At 36.3% G+C, this 16,761-nt stretch overlaps 1 protein-coding gene across 2 annotated transcripts in view; it reads left to right on the top strand.

The window, feature by feature from the left end:
• The window catches only part of GNAI1 (G protein subunit alpha i1), a 32,003-nt gene extending 15,724 nt beyond the window's left edge, over positions 1 to 16,279 (top strand). Inside the window, exons 2-9 of one of the 2 annotated variants that reach the window (XM_084206469.1) lie at positions 3,669 to 3,711; positions 3,789 to 3,930; positions 8,274 to 8,431; positions 9,927 to 10,055; positions 13,072 to 13,201; positions 14,425 to 14,578; positions 15,466 to 15,681; positions 15,783 to 16,279. In XM_084206469.1, coding sequence (XP_084062595.1) covers positions 3,669 to 3,711; positions 3,789 to 3,930; positions 8,274 to 8,431; positions 9,927 to 10,055; positions 13,072 to 13,201; positions 14,425 to 14,578; positions 15,466 to 15,656 — 947 coding nt within the window. In that variant the 3' untranslated portion in view covers positions 15,657 to 15,681; positions 15,783 to 16,279. Of the gene's footprint in view, positions 1 to 3,668; positions 3,712 to 3,788; positions 3,931 to 8,273; positions 8,432 to 9,926; positions 10,056 to 13,071; positions 13,202 to 14,424; positions 14,579 to 15,465 lie in introns of both variants that reach the window. The other variant, XM_084206468.1, reaches the window with a different exon arrangement.
• Positions 16,280 to 16,761: the final 482 nt, after the last annotated feature.

Raw genomic sequence — 16,761 nt, 5'->3', positions numbered from 1 at the left:
CTTCCATGGCCACTCAGATTCTTAACTACTGCTGCTCTGTAAAGTAACTTGCCAGTTTATAAAAAACTAAGTCTTTTCCTTTGACATGATCTAAAGATGGCATTAAGCAATCTGGATTGATGGTGACAGGCCTGCTCTATTCGTTAGCTCTATTCCTCTGAGCTCAATGTCTCCTCTTGGTGCCAGCACTTATTCTGTGGTGTTGGAGGAAGAAAGGTGTAACCACATCAGTAGCAGTGCTGGGGAGAAGGTGGGACAACCTTTGACAGCCAGTCTTAAATTGGGCTGAGCCTGTCCTGAAGTATTTGGTTTACTAAGAGGAATATCCTAAAAGGATCACTTTTAGTATTTAAGTATAGAAATGCTCTGTTCTACAGAAATAAAAGACTGAGATTGGAAGAAACCTCTTAGAGGTCATCTAGTTTAGGCCTTGGCTCAACATCAAAATAGATAAGTCATCTAGTTTAGGCCAAGCTAACATCAAAATAGATAAGGTTGCTTGGAGCCTTGTCATGTCCAGTTGAATCTTGAAGATCTCCAAGGCTGAGTTTCTACTTCCTCTATGGGCAGTACAGCCTCTTCATGGAGCAGATTCCCTGCACCTCCTTCCCCTATCTCTCTGAAATTGGCTGTGCTAGAGGTTCTTAATTGCCTTAATTTCTTGTGTAGGTCTGACAAGCTTGCTTCTGCTTTAAGCTGTCTTAAGTGGATGCTACGGAAAGAACAGAAATTTACAGATATCCAACCTTCTTCTCCCCACACCAATCTTTCTAGGATTAAAATGCCCAGTTCCTTGTAGCTTTTCCTTGAATGTTATGTGCCCTCTAAACATCTAAATGACCTTCAGCTGTTTTTTGTCTTATCTCATTTACTGGGTGCTGAGGGGGAGAATTGGATACAGTACTTGGATACAGCATAATGAATGCTGACTGCTGGGGATGAACAGTGTCCTTTGACTTGTCTGCACTGTTGCCACTGCAGCAGTGGAAGCTGTTGGCCAGGGTAAACCTAAACACCCACACAGCTGTGTGATCACTCTCTTCTCCCTTGGGATAAGGAAAGAAAATAGAAGGAAGGCAAGAAGATACATGGATCAAGATAATGATGTTTTAATAGGGAAAACTATGGCTTGCACACAGTAGCAGAGCAAAGAGCAGAATTAATTCCTTCCTTCTCACTGGGGGGGGGCAGGTGTTTGGCCACTTCCTGGAAAGCAGGGCCTTGGCATGTGTAATGGTTGTGTGGAAAGAATCATAGAATCCTTTAGTTTGGAAAAAGCCTATAATGTCATTGTGTCCAACCGTTAACCCATCACTACCAAGCCCACCACTAAACCATGCCCCCCGGTTCCAGAGCTAGAGTTTTTAAATACCTTCAGGAATGGTGATGCCACCCCTTTCCTGAGCAGCCTGTTTCAATGCTTGACAATGCTTTTGATGAAGGCATTTTTTACTGATAGTCAGTCTTAACCTCTCCTGGTGCAACCTGAGGCCATTTACTATTGTCCTATCACTTATTACCTGTGAGAAGAGACTGACCCCACCTTGCTAAAACCTCCTTTAAGGTAGTTGTAGAGAGTGTTGAGGTCTCCCCTGAGCCTCCTGTTCTCCAGGCTAAAAAACTCCAGTTCCCTCAGCTTCTCCTTCTATGAATTATGTCCCAGACCCTTTACTATAATCACACTTCCAAAGGTTATAACAAAAAAATGTTCAGACAAACACTGTAACAACAAATGACTACCCCTCTTCCTCCCTTCTCTGGGTTTTTACTGCTGAGCATGGCATCATGGTGTATGGAATATCCCTTTGGTTGACTTAGGTCAGCTGTCCTGGCAGTATCCCTTCTCAAGGTCTTGTCCATACCCAGCCTACTCACTAGGGCTGGGGATATGGTGGAAAAGAGAAAATACCTTAATGCTGTGCATGCATTTTTCAGCTATAAGAGACCCATCACTTTCTCTTACTAATGAGTGTTACCAGCACTGGTTTAGCTACAAGCCTGAAGTGTAGCACTATAAGAGCTGCTGTGAGGACTTAATTTTGTCCCAGACAGACCCAGGGCAGCATCCTGTAGTGTGGTTGACCTTCATCACCACAAGGCCCCACTGCTGACTGTTCAGTTTCTTGAGCCCCACAGTTTTCCTAACCCATTAGTCCCAAATCTGATGTGTTGGATGTGTTATTCTGTGCCACTTGCAGGACTTCACAATTGCCTGTGTTCTAAGACTGCTCAGCTCAGTCCTGTAGCATATTGAGAACCCTCTGAATAGCACCTATTATCTAACACTTGCAACCACTTCCTGGCCTCCCAGGTTAATGTCAGCTGCAACCTTTATGTCATTGCATTCTGCCTTTGCTTTCAGGTCATTGGTGAAGATGCTAAACTGTGCTAGCCCAATGTTGTATCCTGGAGACTGCCTAAATGCCTTCCAGTTAGGTTTTTGAACCATTGACACAAGCCTTTAAGTGTGGATGTGTAGGCAGATTTTCAGACACCCTGAAGTTGGTACTTATCCAGCTTGGTACAAGGGCTGCCATGGACAGTGGCATTGGAAGCCTTGCTAGAGTCAAAGTAAATTACATCTGCTCAGTGTCCTTCACCCCCAAACCCGCCTGTTTCCTCATGAAAACTTAGTAAGTACAGTTTGTACTTTGTAAACCTGTGTTGGCACTTTTCAATAACCTTTATTTTGTCAAAGATGAATTTGACTGTCATGCGTCAGGTTCTTGCCCTCTTTTTGGAGACAAATAAGTACAGCCTTTGTCAGTGCCTTTCTGTGGTCAGGGTTTTCTTTGGTTATATTGGAGTTGGACAATGGGTGATCTCTTTGCATTAGAAATACCTGTAGAGTGAATGAAGATCGTACTCGCTTCTGCAAAGCTATATTGAGAAAGGGGAGCTGGGAGAGGGAGAATTCAGCACAAGTTACAGAAAAACTGGGAGTGTGCTATCTAAAGGGATTAGACTGCAGCTGTAAGAATTCCACATATTTTTTAGGGTAAGAAGCAGACTAAAGATAGATTGTTGAGACTTTAAAAACTGCATCTTTTTCCCTGCCTGTTCACAGAGATACTGTTTTTCTAAGCTTTGTATTTTAACATAGCTTTTTGTTTAGTGTTGTTGTTGTTAAGCACTTAAAATGATATCAGGTTAACTGGCAAACCTCATGCCATCTGTTCTAACAAAAAGTAGGCCTGCTGTTGGTTTAGTCATGCAAGAGTCAAGACAGTACAAGGCCTGAAGTCCTGAAGAATTTTAAAGTGTTCATTTGCAGTTTTGGAAGACAAGTAATACAGTGTGAAGAATGGAGTTTGGTTAGGGGTTTGGTTAGATTAAAAAGACAGAGGAATTAAGCTTTAGATCCCTTTGAAGTTGAGCAACTTATCACCTGTTCGCGTTAGAAACACCAGCAGACTGTGTAAAGATTATGCTCACTTCTGTAAAAGAAAATGCTTTTTATAACTGAGATTTGTTCTTAAAATGGCTTGATTTTGAAATTTCCAGATGAAGGTGCATTTTTATATTAAAAATCAGTTTGTAACATGTTCAACATGTTGTAACCTGTTGAAGGTTTTTATATTGGTTAAATACATGAAGTGTAGAATCAAAATGTATTTTCAAAGATTAGTAAAAGCCTAATGGTGAATTTTCTCATGTTTGTTTTTCAGGAGCTGGGGAATCGGGGAAAAGCACAATTGTCAAGCAAATGAAGTAAGTGTGGTGAAATACTGTGATAGATAAATATTTTTTAATTTGGATAGAAAATTTATTTTTTTTTTCTTCCATAGGATTATCCATGAAGCTGGTTATTCAGAAGAAGAATGTAAACAGTACAAAGCTGTTGTCTACAGTAATACCATTCAGTCCATTATTGCTATCATTAGAGCAATGGGGAGGTTGAAGATAGACTTTGGTGATCCAGTCAGAGCTGTGAGTATTGATGTACACACACAGACATACAGCTGAAATATCCATGCTATTTCCTTCAGAAATCTTTGTGAGATACAGTGTTTGATAACTAAATGCCTTTGGCCTTTACACACAAGGTGACCTGTGGAGTAGTCAGCACTGGGTTGATTCACAACTATTTGGTTTAGATACGTTTTTCTGAATTCTGTCTAAATTTGGAGAACTAAACAGCTGAATCTTATGGAGTCCACAGTCATGTCACTATTTGTATGGACTTGGGGGTAATTTAAGTTAGGCACCTTAAACTAGGTAATTTAAGTTAGGCACCTTGAAAAATACGGCTTAAATAGGGAGGCATTTACCTACTTCTGCACTTCTCTGTTAGATCATAGACACAACAGTTCCTGAAGCATTGCCAGCCTCTGAGCTGAATCCTGTTTCATACTGATTTTCAGTGTTGGGGTCTTTATTTTGCTCAAAGAGACATGGGCATGAACCTGCTGCTGGGATCCCATTTTTTCATTATACTAATCCTGGGATTTTTCCCAAGAAATGAGACCTTTTCCTAAGCTTTTTTGTACATTTTCCATCCTATTTCATCTAATGTCCCACATGCAAATCTCTGAGTTTATTTGCCATTCCACCTATTGGTATCTGCAGTCCTAATCCTGTGCTCTTACCTGTGGTGACCCTGATTACATCCACATCTGGTCAGGCAGGGAGATGTTTGGAATATCTCTGTAAAATGCTCAGTTTACATTTTTTTTTGCTTGTCCTCTCATTACAAGACTCTATACAATCTGTACTTCAGTGCTGAAACTGATCCCCAGAGTTGTTGGTTTGAACAGCAGTTTAACTTGGTTCAGGGTGTATGCTTTTATCTCCTCTCCACAGAAATCAGAAATCACAGTGCACAATGCTCGCCAGTACTGGTTTGGAAGGCAGAACTTGCCACATTGTGGCTGTCTCACAGAAAAGATGGAGGAAGGATTTTTTTATTCATGAACATGTTCATAAGTATATGTAAGGTAGTCAGGAATATTTTGTCATAAGTTCTTTCCATCGCTATAAGGTGGGATTACAGTTTGGGAGGAGAGGAGGGTTTTTTAAAAGTAGAAAACTATGTAGATGCTTCATTCTTGACAATTGTCAAGATTTTATTGGTTGTTTGAAAAGCAGTTTATAAATGTTAGATGGTATTCATTCAGTAACCTTGTGAAGTGCAGTATGTATGGTTGTCATAAGGAAGATGTTTGTAAAATTATGTATAGTGAGTCATAAAGTTGTATCTGAAGTCTAAATCTAACTGACAGCCAATTATAGCCATTATTTTATGTACATATGTTAATTCTACCAGATATCTCTTCAGTTGTAACTGAACTAGTAAAACTAGTAAAAGCTTCAGTTTCACTGGTTATTCCTTTCTACATTTGCTCTCGTGTTAGCTGTAGTCTGCCCTTGAGACCAAAGTTTTCCAGAGCACTGACAGTATTTCACTACTTGTTAGTTCAGTGTTTGTGCAGTCCTCTCTGGAGTCTGGCAGTTGATGCTGGAAAGAGGCAGATGGTAGACTTATGTTACTGAATGCGTAGTAAGAGAAAACGGAGGAGGAGTAAATTTAGGTGTTAGCAGATAAAATGACTAACAAGAAGATTTTGAGGGCCATATTATATATGATGTCAGTTTTAAGTCATCTGAGTTTCTCGACTTCAGAGAGCTGTATAAATTATGAGACAAGCTTGTGTCAGGAACAAGCTTAAAATGGCTGTCCATCCCTTTGTACTTAGCCAGGTCTTGGTGGTCCAAACTCTTTTTTTCAGAGGAGCTAGATGTTAGTACTACTATGTTCATACCTTAATTATTTTCAATTTTGTTTTAATTTTTTTGTCTTTAGCGTAAAAAATAGCTCAAAATTGTAACTCCTGGTCTAAACTGTTACATTCAGATTATTTTTCTTAAAATTATGAGGTAAATTTCTGATGGTTTTGTTCTAAATGGGGGAAGGTATCTTTGAAAATCATATACTCTTATTTCTGTCATAATGGTAGAGCAGTGAGCTGAATGTTGTCTTTTTTCAAGTTATTGAATCAAGGGAGCACAGGTAACACCAGCAGATCAGGTGTAAATCTGGTGTATCCTGCTTTGTGCTACAGGATAGTTTAAGTAGAAGCATTTAGTGAAAGTACTTTGATGGCCTGTGGACCACTTTCGGAATGTGAGATTTGCACCGTTTGGAGAGATTGTTAAATTGGTTATTTTGCATTACCTTCTGTATGGAATCTGGTTAAAAAAATGACCCCTGTAGGAAAGTATCTAGCATTGATGAATAATTAAAATAGGGCTTGATCATTGCATACTGCCTCACTTGTGGTGTCTGTGGTAGTTGTCATTTTAGCAAAAGGAAGATGGGATAACAGAGATCATTTTTTATTTTAATGTTTGGCCTTTAAAAAAGCTGAAATCAATTATCTTGTTCTACCTTCCCTTTCCCCACTCCACTGTTTGAGAGCATGTAGACATACATGAAAGTCAGACCATCTTAGGTATAAATGTCATTGTCTTTTGTGACAAAATTGTCCATTTCTAAGCTGTTTCCATTATGTGTCTTAATATATTGTCCCTTCTTAAAGATGCGCTGCTTTTGTGAGTTGTAGGTTGTGCATTTGCATCCACAAATAGTATTCAAGACCAGAACTGTCATTCAGGTTTCTTTTATGCAGGCATAGAGTTCAAATTAAAGCTCCTGAAATCTGACTATCCAACCCTTTGATCTTTACAGCTCTAGATTTTATATGTAATTATTAGTGCAATCTGTTAAAGTTTATTATTTGGTCACAGTTTGTTCTGTGTATGTATAGCAATTAGTATTTTTGTTTGATGAATGTTGTTTTAGATTTCTACCTACTCTAGCTTTCAAAGGACACTTTCAACTATACATCAACAACCTATTCTTCATATGTATACCTACAAATGTGTATATAAATGTTTGAATCTCTTCAAGCTTGGCTTGAGTTCACTGAACTGCAAGCCTTTTGTTTTCAACCTCTGAAATTCAGTATTACCCAATCCATCTGTAAACAGTTTCCCTGTTAGCTCACACAGTCTTTGATTATTTAAGTCTACAGTGGACAGTATCTTTAGAACAATCACTGCTTTCTGTGCTTATCCTGCAAATGGGGTTTTTTTTTCCCCACAGCTTTGTTTTGGAACAGCAAAGTGACAGATTTTTCTACAGATTTGCATATGTGTCTTCACTTAGGCTTTGTGAGAATAACCTTATATGTTGCCTTTTTAAATCCTCCTCTTTCTTGTAACATTTTCAGTTCCTAGCTGACATGTCTGAGTCTCTTTTTTTTCTCCTTCCTCCTTTCCAAATTCATTGTTCTCTTTCTTTTAATTACTGGACAAACAGTACATGCTGTGGGTAGTTGTTACAAGCTGATTTTTTTGGCTAACGTACCTTGGCATTGGATCATGTTCTCCTAATAACCAAGGTCAAGCAGCTGCCCACAGGAGAGTACTAATGTGAATTTTCCATATACCCATCTGCTATCGTTCCTTCAGTGCCTTAAAGGTCTAAATATAATAGAAATACTTTAGAAAATAAAATACTAAGTTTTGTTGCTCAGTCAAAATTGGATGTTGCTGGTGAACTGGTCAAATGCTGATAAAAGGGGAATGGTGGATATACATTCTGTATTTCATTTGCCTCAAAGCCAGTTATTATATATAGTTTTAAAATCCAGCATTTGCTCTTAAAAACCTTGATGCTTGTTTCATATTGCATTACCAAGAGAACCTTGTCTCTGTAGAATAATTAAGGCTGCAGATATTTGTAGCTGATTTATCTGGAAAGGTTTTTAGAAGTGTTTTTGTAATTCTTGAGATGCATGATTTGGGAAGAGTGATTATTTGTCACTTTCAAAGTTGTGTAATTAATTAAAATTAAGCATTTAATGTATTTTCTTCAGTTGTACAGCTATCCTTCTGAAGGGCCTAGTTTATATTTGTAACCATTTTATCCAGTATGTGGTATTTTATGAGCAAATATGGTTAACTTTAGTTTTGAGCACAAAACATGTTACTAGTCCTGTTTATAAAAACCTCGCTCAAGTTATAAACAGACCAGAAGCTTTGTCAGCTAATGATAAATTTGATTACTAGTCTTTTCCTGTTTTAAAAACATGTGGGAATTAACATCCAATGCAGAACATTGAAATAAATTGTTTTCTTTCACATTTTTTGTTTGGTTACATTCGCATTTACCAGGTTAAGTAATGCATTTGCTGAATCTAGTTCTTAGGTGATAATACTTCTGTTGTATTTCTCAATATTTCACTCTTCACCCTGTTTCCATCTTGAAGGATGATGCTCGTCAGCTCTTTGTGTTGGCTGGAGCAGCAGAAGAAGGATTTATGACTTCAGAGCTTGCAGGAGTTATCAAGAGACTGTGGAAAGACACCGGGGTTCAAGCCTGTTTCAACAGATCTCGAGAGTACCAGCTCAATGACTCTGCTGCCTAGTAAGTACAGTGTGATATACAAGATTCTCTTTGCCTTCTAAATAGTAGCTAAAGCAGTATGAGATGTCATGTTTTGACGGATTCTGCTCCCACGTAGATGGAAGCCACAGAAGTGTCTGGACAAAGATAGTGTCTGCTTGGGTCAAAATGCTGCAGCAAAGCTTTGAGGTTGGAAAGGAAAAGGCATAGTGTAATTACGAACTTGTCACGTTCTGACCTTGTGTTTCACTCCCTTAAAGCACACAAGGGTTGATTTGAGGTGCTTTAATAGGTTTTCTATTACAAAAGCATGACTAAAGTGTCTTTTTAGTATCTGAATGTGTCCAAAAAAAATGTAATTACATGATCTCTATCGCCAAGGATACTACTTTTTTCCATAATAGTTTTTTCCTTTTTCAACATTGCTATGTTTTCATTGTTAATTAATGGTCTCCATTGGAAATCTGCTGAGCCAGGAAACAATTAGAATGTATCTTTTGTGCTAGGGCACTTAAGTAAGGAAATAAAACATTAAGGAACTAGGAAGGCAAAAATAAGATGATGTGGCAGTAAGTAATGGTAAGTCAGTCAAGGAAAAGAGTCCTGAAGGAAATGCAAGATGGTAGAGTGGCAGTAGCAGTAATGTTGCCTTGTAGTGCCATTTTTTTAATGATTCTGAGGTATTTTGTAGCGCTTGAAGTTGTTTCTCAGCTGTATAAATTTTTTTCCATATGGAACGCTTCATTTGGTGATTCGCATACTCTCCTGTGCTAACCTTCTGTGGTCTATTTTGTTTTTTAGACAACTGTGACTCAAGTTTCATAAGAAAACTGTTCTTCTGGCCATATAAATGTATCTGTAAAATTGTTAAGTTCTTGTTACACAGAAAGTAAAACATAATGCCTTCCTTATTTACTATGGGAAAAGTACAAGTAAGAGCTGTATAGTTTTTGGAAACACTGGATTTGGCCTACATTGCAAGGAGCTTGGCAATGAAAGCATATTCTTTCTTAAAAATACATGCAATTAGGAAATCTCAATAGAAAGTTAATTATTACATATTAGGCACTTTCTTAGACACATTAATTCTGGCCAAAACACTTGAGTTATTCTTCTCATAACTGTTATCAATTAGAGTGATTTTGGGCTTTGTTTATGGTTCAAAGTAACCTGCAGTTCAATAGGTTGCAAAGAGGAAGATGTTATGATTAGTGCTGATAACATGGGTGTTTATGGAACCATGTTTGCAGTTCAGAATTTCTAAAGAAGAATTCTTTGTAATGGAATAACTTGCTTAAGTTTTCTTTGTACTAGGATGAAATATCATCATGTCTCAAAAGCTTATTTCGAAAAAACTTGGACATTTGAGTAGAATACTGTATCTTGTGTCTCAGAGAAAACTATTATAAAATTCAAGCACAGTGTAATGAATGGACTTTAAACTTATGTAATTCTTTGCAATTATTTTGTTGCTGTTTTATGAATAACTGAAAGCAGTGTTTGTTTTTACCTTTAGTTACTTGAATGACTTGGACAGGATAGCACAAACCAGCTACATTCCAACTCAACAGGATGTTCTCAGGACTAGAGTGAAAACTACTGGAATAGTGGAAACTCATTTTACTTTCAAGGATCTTCATTTTAAGTATGTAAATCATACATGGTTATCTGTCCATCAGAGTTCCTGTAAAATTATGAAATATGGCATTCAATGGTGTAATTTAACAGATTTGTCTAACCACAAGCTTAATTATGATTCCCCCACTTTTTATGGAAAAAAAATACTTGTGCTTGACTCAATTTTCAGAAGGTATGTGAGAGTTGTTGGAGCTCCAATAAATGTCTTATTCATATTGAAAATGTTTTGTAAGGATACTTTTGATATTAATTAAATCTGAGAACAAAGTATTACATATTCTGCCATGTTAAATAGCTGTTCTATTGGATTCTTGTTTTAAATTCTGTTGGAGAACTGGAAGTTTATAAGAGTTTGCTGGTGTTGTATGAAAGAGCAAAGCCATTTTCCCAAAGAGATGAATTCAAATGTCCTGTACTCCAAGGTAGTATTTTAGAGGTTGGTAGATGAAAGAATGTAACTTAGTTTTATGTGGTGCGAGATTTAGAAAATAATGATAATATTTTGAGCATTTTATGTCTAAAGACACAGAATCAGAGAATGATTAGGTTTGGAAGGGACCTTAAAGATTGTCTAGTTCTAAGCCTGCTGCAGTGAGCAGGGATACCATCCACTAGACCAGGTTGCTCAAAACTCCATCCAATCTGGTCTTGAATGTTTTCAGGGATGGGGCATCCATAGCTTCTCTGGACATCTTGTTCCAGTGCCTCACCACCCTCACAATAAAGGATGTCTTGCTAATACTTAATCTAAACCTACTCTCTTTCACTTTGAACTCATTCCCCCTTGTCCTCTCACAATATGCTCTTGGAAAAAGTTTGCCCTGACGCACATGCAACATTCAAGGTGAAAACACAAGATAGTGTTTGCCATCAGCATGCTCTACCTCCTGCTGATGAGGAAGAAGAAGAAAACTCAGTAAAACACACTTGAAATATAGATTTAGATTCTGCAGAAATTGTTCAGCATGTCTGTATTGTATATTTTAGTATCTTCATAGAATTAGTTTTTTTTCATGGAAATGCATTGCAAATACTGAAATATGGGTGCTTCAGGACTGGGAAAAATCTGTTTTCTTTCCTTGTTTTAGGGTTTAAGAATACAAGATTGTATTAATCCACAAAAGAATAGCTAATAAATGGTAATTAATCTCTTGCAAACCTAAGAAAAGTTGTCCTTGGCCAAGCCTGAAGAGAGAACCTTCAGTATTCTCAGGAACTCTCCATCTTCTCACTTATTTTCCAATGTTTCTTGTTCCCTACTGTAGATGGGTCCAGTCTCTACAGATTATTGGGATTGTTACAAGGACTATATGGTTACACTTCTGTAAAGTGTGTCTTTGAGCCAGGCCTGTGGAATTGTTTAGCTGTAATATTGTACATTCAAACATCTGTACCTGTGCCTTAGGCAATAGGCTTAATGAGTTATTGGGAGGGCCTGCAGTATACTCTTAAATAACCTTGAAATGAACTTCTAAGATCATCCAAACACATGAAAGGCTTGATTATACTAAGACAAGGGTACATAGGGATGACTAGCTGCACAGAATCATTTTCTTTCATTTTCTCTCCTGGTCTACTCTGTGTGTTTAGTTTCCTTCAGGTTGGGCCTCAATTCAGCCTTTTCTCTAAAGCAATTAACATAGCTTTGATTATTGATTCAGTCTGATTTGCAAATAGCGAGTCATCTTCATCCTGTTTTATAGCCTAGTCCAAAAGTTGAATCTGATTATTTACTAGTTTTGTGTTCAAAGAACACTTTTTTGGTAGAAGTGTTAATTCTTATGAAAAATCAGGTCTCAGTATGAACTTACAAAGCACAGCATTAGAATTGACAGAAGTAATTACTAAAATTTAAGGGATTAATTATTAAGATGCAGTACAAAGTACAGTATTATACAAAATATATTCTATGGGCACAGCCATTGCTAATTATTTGAGAACTGAATAGTAGGTGGCTGGCTCACATTTGTATAGATTGATGTCCAAAGACCTCCCTTCAAAGATTTTTCTGAAGGTAAGGAGCACCTCTAAGGAATGTGTTTTTCAGCAGGAATTATCTTTCAAGAGTTTTTGACCTGGCATTATCTCAATGTAGAACCTTAAAAGGACAGTGAGCATTGTCACTTCTGCAGTAGTTTTTCCAAATATAAGACCTTGTTAGAGGTTACAGTGTTTCTCACAGTTTTCTATGAGAAAGCAAAGGATTTTTTTTTAAATTTGTTTTCCTTTCTACTTACTTTTACTGTGGTTTTTTTTTTTCAAATTAAAACCTAGCAACTTGAAACACTTGAAGATATCTAAAAATAACAGCTGTAATTGAATCCCTTCAAGTGCAATTTACAGTGTTTCTGTAGTGCACTAATATTAAATCAATTGGGTTTTTTACCTGCCCTGTACTTGCAACCTTGCAACTCATGGAAAACAGGAAAGGGGGCTAATAAAAAACACAAGTCAGCTTCAGGAAGTGCCAAATGGGAAACTTAATTGCATTTCAGAAAATGCATTTATTGGAGGGAAAATGAGGGGGATTTTTACTATATAATGCTTATTTTGTCTTCTAAAATAATCTCTTAAAAATATTCCATTTAAATATGGCCAATTGAGGAACAGATTTAAGTTGTAATTCGACTTAGAAGAGAGAGGAGCTAAAACTCTCCTGGACTGACCGTCCACTTTGATCAGTATCTTTTATTATGGTGGACTTTTTAGTAAAGCTAACTGTATATTTTTATTTTATACAGATTACCATTAACTTTGTTAATGAAGTATAATATTGTAAGTAGTTAATTTTGTTTGTCTTTCATCTCATACTTTCTCATGTTCTCTAAAATATATAGGAGGACTTTCAAAGCTTTATTAAAATTGAGGTGTATACTGAGAAAATACAAGATACAGAGTTTTTTGCCTTCTTTTTAAGATGATGTTCTCAGACTTACACAGCTGATAATTCCAGATTTTGTTAGTTAATATTCAGAAAGCTAAAAATTCCAAAGTTCATTCTGCTTTTTACTTGTGTTTTGCAGAATGTTTGATGTTGGAGGCCAAAGATCAGAGCGGAAGAAATGGATTCATTGTTTTGAGGGTGTTACAGCAATTATTTTTTGTGTGGCTCTGAGTGATTATGACTTGGTCTTGGCTGAAGACGAGGAAATGGCAAGTACCATAATGTTGAAGAAGGGAATAGTTGTTGCACAGGAGCTAAGCTTTGAAAGAAAGCTGTAAATGGGTCTTTGAAGTATTACTGCTTTATAAGATGAATGGGGTTTGTGCAAAAGGTCTCACTGAAATGGTGATAGAATTCATGCTTTTGGGTTCCAAAGTATTTCCTCATATTCTCATAAGGAATACTAAGATAAGCATTCTTTTAGCTACACTTTTCAAGGAAAAGCTTTAAAGTTTTAAAGGAAGCATACATTAATGAAGATACGTTGTCAGTAATACACATTTTATTCTCTTTATTGATGCTAGAAGTACATAGTAAGAATTTTTTTTACTTACCTGTATCTGCTTTACCACATTTTCTTTTCCTTTCCTTTCTCAGTCTTCAGTTTTCTTTATTTCTAACTGTGTTTCTCCAATCTCTTGTCTTAGTTGCAGAAATGTTTCTCTTCTTTTTCTTTTCCAACACCCTCGACTCCTTTCTCCTCTTTCAAGAGTTTACTCCTTCCGTGTCCCTGTTCACAGAGTGCATTTTACTATCTTGAGTGGTCTGAAGTGATGCTTACCCCTCTGTATGTGAATCATTAACAGACTTTGTGCTCTTCCTTGCATTCTGCAACTTTCTATAAAATAATATTTGGGGAGGAAAGACAAATAAGAAAACCTTTCAAGTCAAATATAGTGTCAAAGAAGGTCATAGCTAGCATCCTGCTACTTAAATGACTGGAACTTGGCCAAAGTGCTTACATGTTGGATAATTTTTCTACAGAGTTAAATATTATGGTAAGAGTTAAAATACCTGCTTACTTGATTCTCTAGCTTTGTAGAACTTTCTTCCTTATTCTGGAATATCAGCTCGGTGCAGAATTATTTTCAGTTTCCAGAAGATCTAATCAGTGTTGAGACAAATTCAGATAACTTAGCAATTCTTGTAGAATATCTGTACTGCAAAATGTCAAAACACACAAAAAATTCTGAAATATTGAAAATTCAAACCTGGAAATGAGAAAAAAGTAGTTGCTTAAACCCTGCTTGTGTAAGTGATCTTTGTGGTAGTCTTGGCCTCTCTGTATGTCCCTGCAGTAAAATGTGATTTTGTTTGCTAAAAACTTAGTTTGGTAACTGGTTCATTTGTAAGCAATCAAAAATATGTATCCTTATTTTACTACTGAAGTCTGATAAAATAGAAAGTGATGGCTTTGTTTTTTCAATTACAGAATCGGATGCATGAGAGCATGAAATTGTTCGACAGTATCTGCAACAATAAATGGTTCACAGACACTTCTATTATTCTGTTCCTGAACAAGAAAGATCTTTTTGAAGAAAAAATCAAAAGAAGTCCTCTCACTATTTGCTACCCTGAATATGCAGGTATTTGAGTGGTGCAAATGTCAAGGTGGTTTTTTTTGTTTGTTAAAATACCTAATTTTCCATGCACAGATCATGAGGAGTTCTATAACTTCAGGCATCTAAAATATTTTTATGACCTAAAATTTAGATAGGGGTTGTTTTGATGGGTCACAAATAAAACAGTGCTTAAGTCTTTTTAACGAGGTGAAATATGCTGGTCCACTGATAGTATTTACTTGTTATTGCTGCAACTGTTCAGGCTCATTTATTTAGCTTGTTCTTGTTTCTAAGAAAATAAAAAGCTTCTTTTGTACTTTGATGTAAGTAGGAATTCCTGAGATACATGAGAGACTTTTGAACAGGGACTGTGCATACATTTCGATATTGTGGCTTATTCAGGAAATATACAGCAAAAGAGCATTAATTCATTTAACAAGTCTTAGCATTTTTATGTATCATTTTCATTGTAACTTCAGACAGAAAATAGCATGTTGGAAGTAAAAAGCTTGGAAGAAATGTGTATGCAAAGTGTCTGTAACTGAGTGTGGGAAAACCCAAAAGCTTTTAAAAACATAAAAATTTAAAGCAAGTAACTTAAATGAAGGAAACAAAATATCCTGACCTGGGAAAAGTGATGGTTCATTAATGACTTGTTCTTCTGGCACTGGAGTAAATAGACTATTCCTGCACCTGGAACTGAATTGAGTGCTAAGCTTTTATTATTACAAATACATTCAAAAGGTCTCCTTCTGAGGTTTTTTTAATGGTATCTTAAGGCAATGGCTGTGGAATTTCTCCTCTTCAGGTTTAGGTTAACTGTTTCCAAAGAACCTCTTCCTTGAAAGATAGTGTGCATCTTGTTCTTCCTTTGTTGGAAATCTGCTTACTGAGCAATTTTCTTTTTCTAGGGTCAAACACTTATGAAGAAGCAGCTGCTTACATTCAGTGTCAGTTTGAAGATCTGAACAAGAGGAAAGACACAAAGGAAATCTACACTCACTTCACCTGTGCCACAGACACAAAAAATGTGCAGTTTGTTTTTGATGCTGTAACTGATGTCATTATTAAAAATAACCTTAAAGACTGTGGCCTCTTCTGAGAACAGACAAAAAGGTTGTTAAATGGTAAATTACATGCCTGAAAACAGGACTTAAACATTTGGAATATGCCCACGCTGTGTAAAACCTGCATAGATATACTTAATTCTCTTTTATTTTATTTTTAGGTTTGGAGATAGACTTCGCACAATTCTAATCTGATTCTTTTCAAGGTGAAAGAAGTACAAAATGCATTGTGCTCAATGATAGATCAGTACTGTACTTGCCTGTTTTAACAGCTTTATTTATGTTTGTCTTGTAAATTTAAGTAATTAGTTAACACTGAGATGTCATTTGATTGTATGTAAACTTACAGTTGTAGTAATGTATTTGTATAAACGTTGAACGGAATATTTTAGTAACTTGATGTCCTCTAAAACATTCCTCTAAAATTTCCATGTTTTATGAAGATACTCTTAGAGGAGACAGACACTTTTTGCCTTTGGATTATTTAAACATCTTGTAAAATTAAATTTTCTTTTCATCTTAAGGGTGCATGCTGCCTTATTCTTTATGTTTGTTGGTAATACTGTATATGGCGTTAGCTTTTTTGATATTTAAATAGCCTCATACACCTTCTCAGACTTAAAGAAACATAACCAATAAACTTATTTTTTTGCCTTAAGTTTTGAAAAAAAATCTTTTTTATAAATTTAGGATAAACACAAAGATTATTTTAAAATTTAAATGAAATCCGCAGTTTATGAAATCCAGGCTTGCAGTCTTTGCAATGGAAATGTGGCAACACTGGGAAATTGTTTAAGGGTCAGCTACCACTGAAGCTGATGGAAGTGCAAAAAGGAAGTTGTAAAACTATTTCTATCAATAAAAAAAAATTGATGCTGTGGTGTTTACTTGTGGATTGAATGGAAAAGTTACCTTTGGGGTGTTTTAAATAGACAGCTGACTTCAGAGTAATTTTTTTTCTGCTTACTTAAAACATAAATTCATGTTCTCCTTAAACCTTTTTGCTATTTTCTGGTAATAAAACAAGTTGGATAACTTAATAACCATAGAAAGATTGTGTTCTCCCACAAGACAAGGGGGCTTCACAGGTTAAAGCAAATTCCTGTTGCGTATAGCAAGAATCTTCAGTGTTTTGGGTAC

The sequence above is a fragment of the Fringilla coelebs genome (genome assembly GCF_963513975.1).
Source record: "Fringilla coelebs genome assembly, chromosome: 5".
NCBI classification, from domain to species: Eukaryota; Metazoa; Chordata; class Aves; order Passeriformes; family Fringillidae; genus Fringilla; species Fringilla coelebs.
This window is presented reverse-complemented; position numbering and strand designations above follow the sequence as displayed.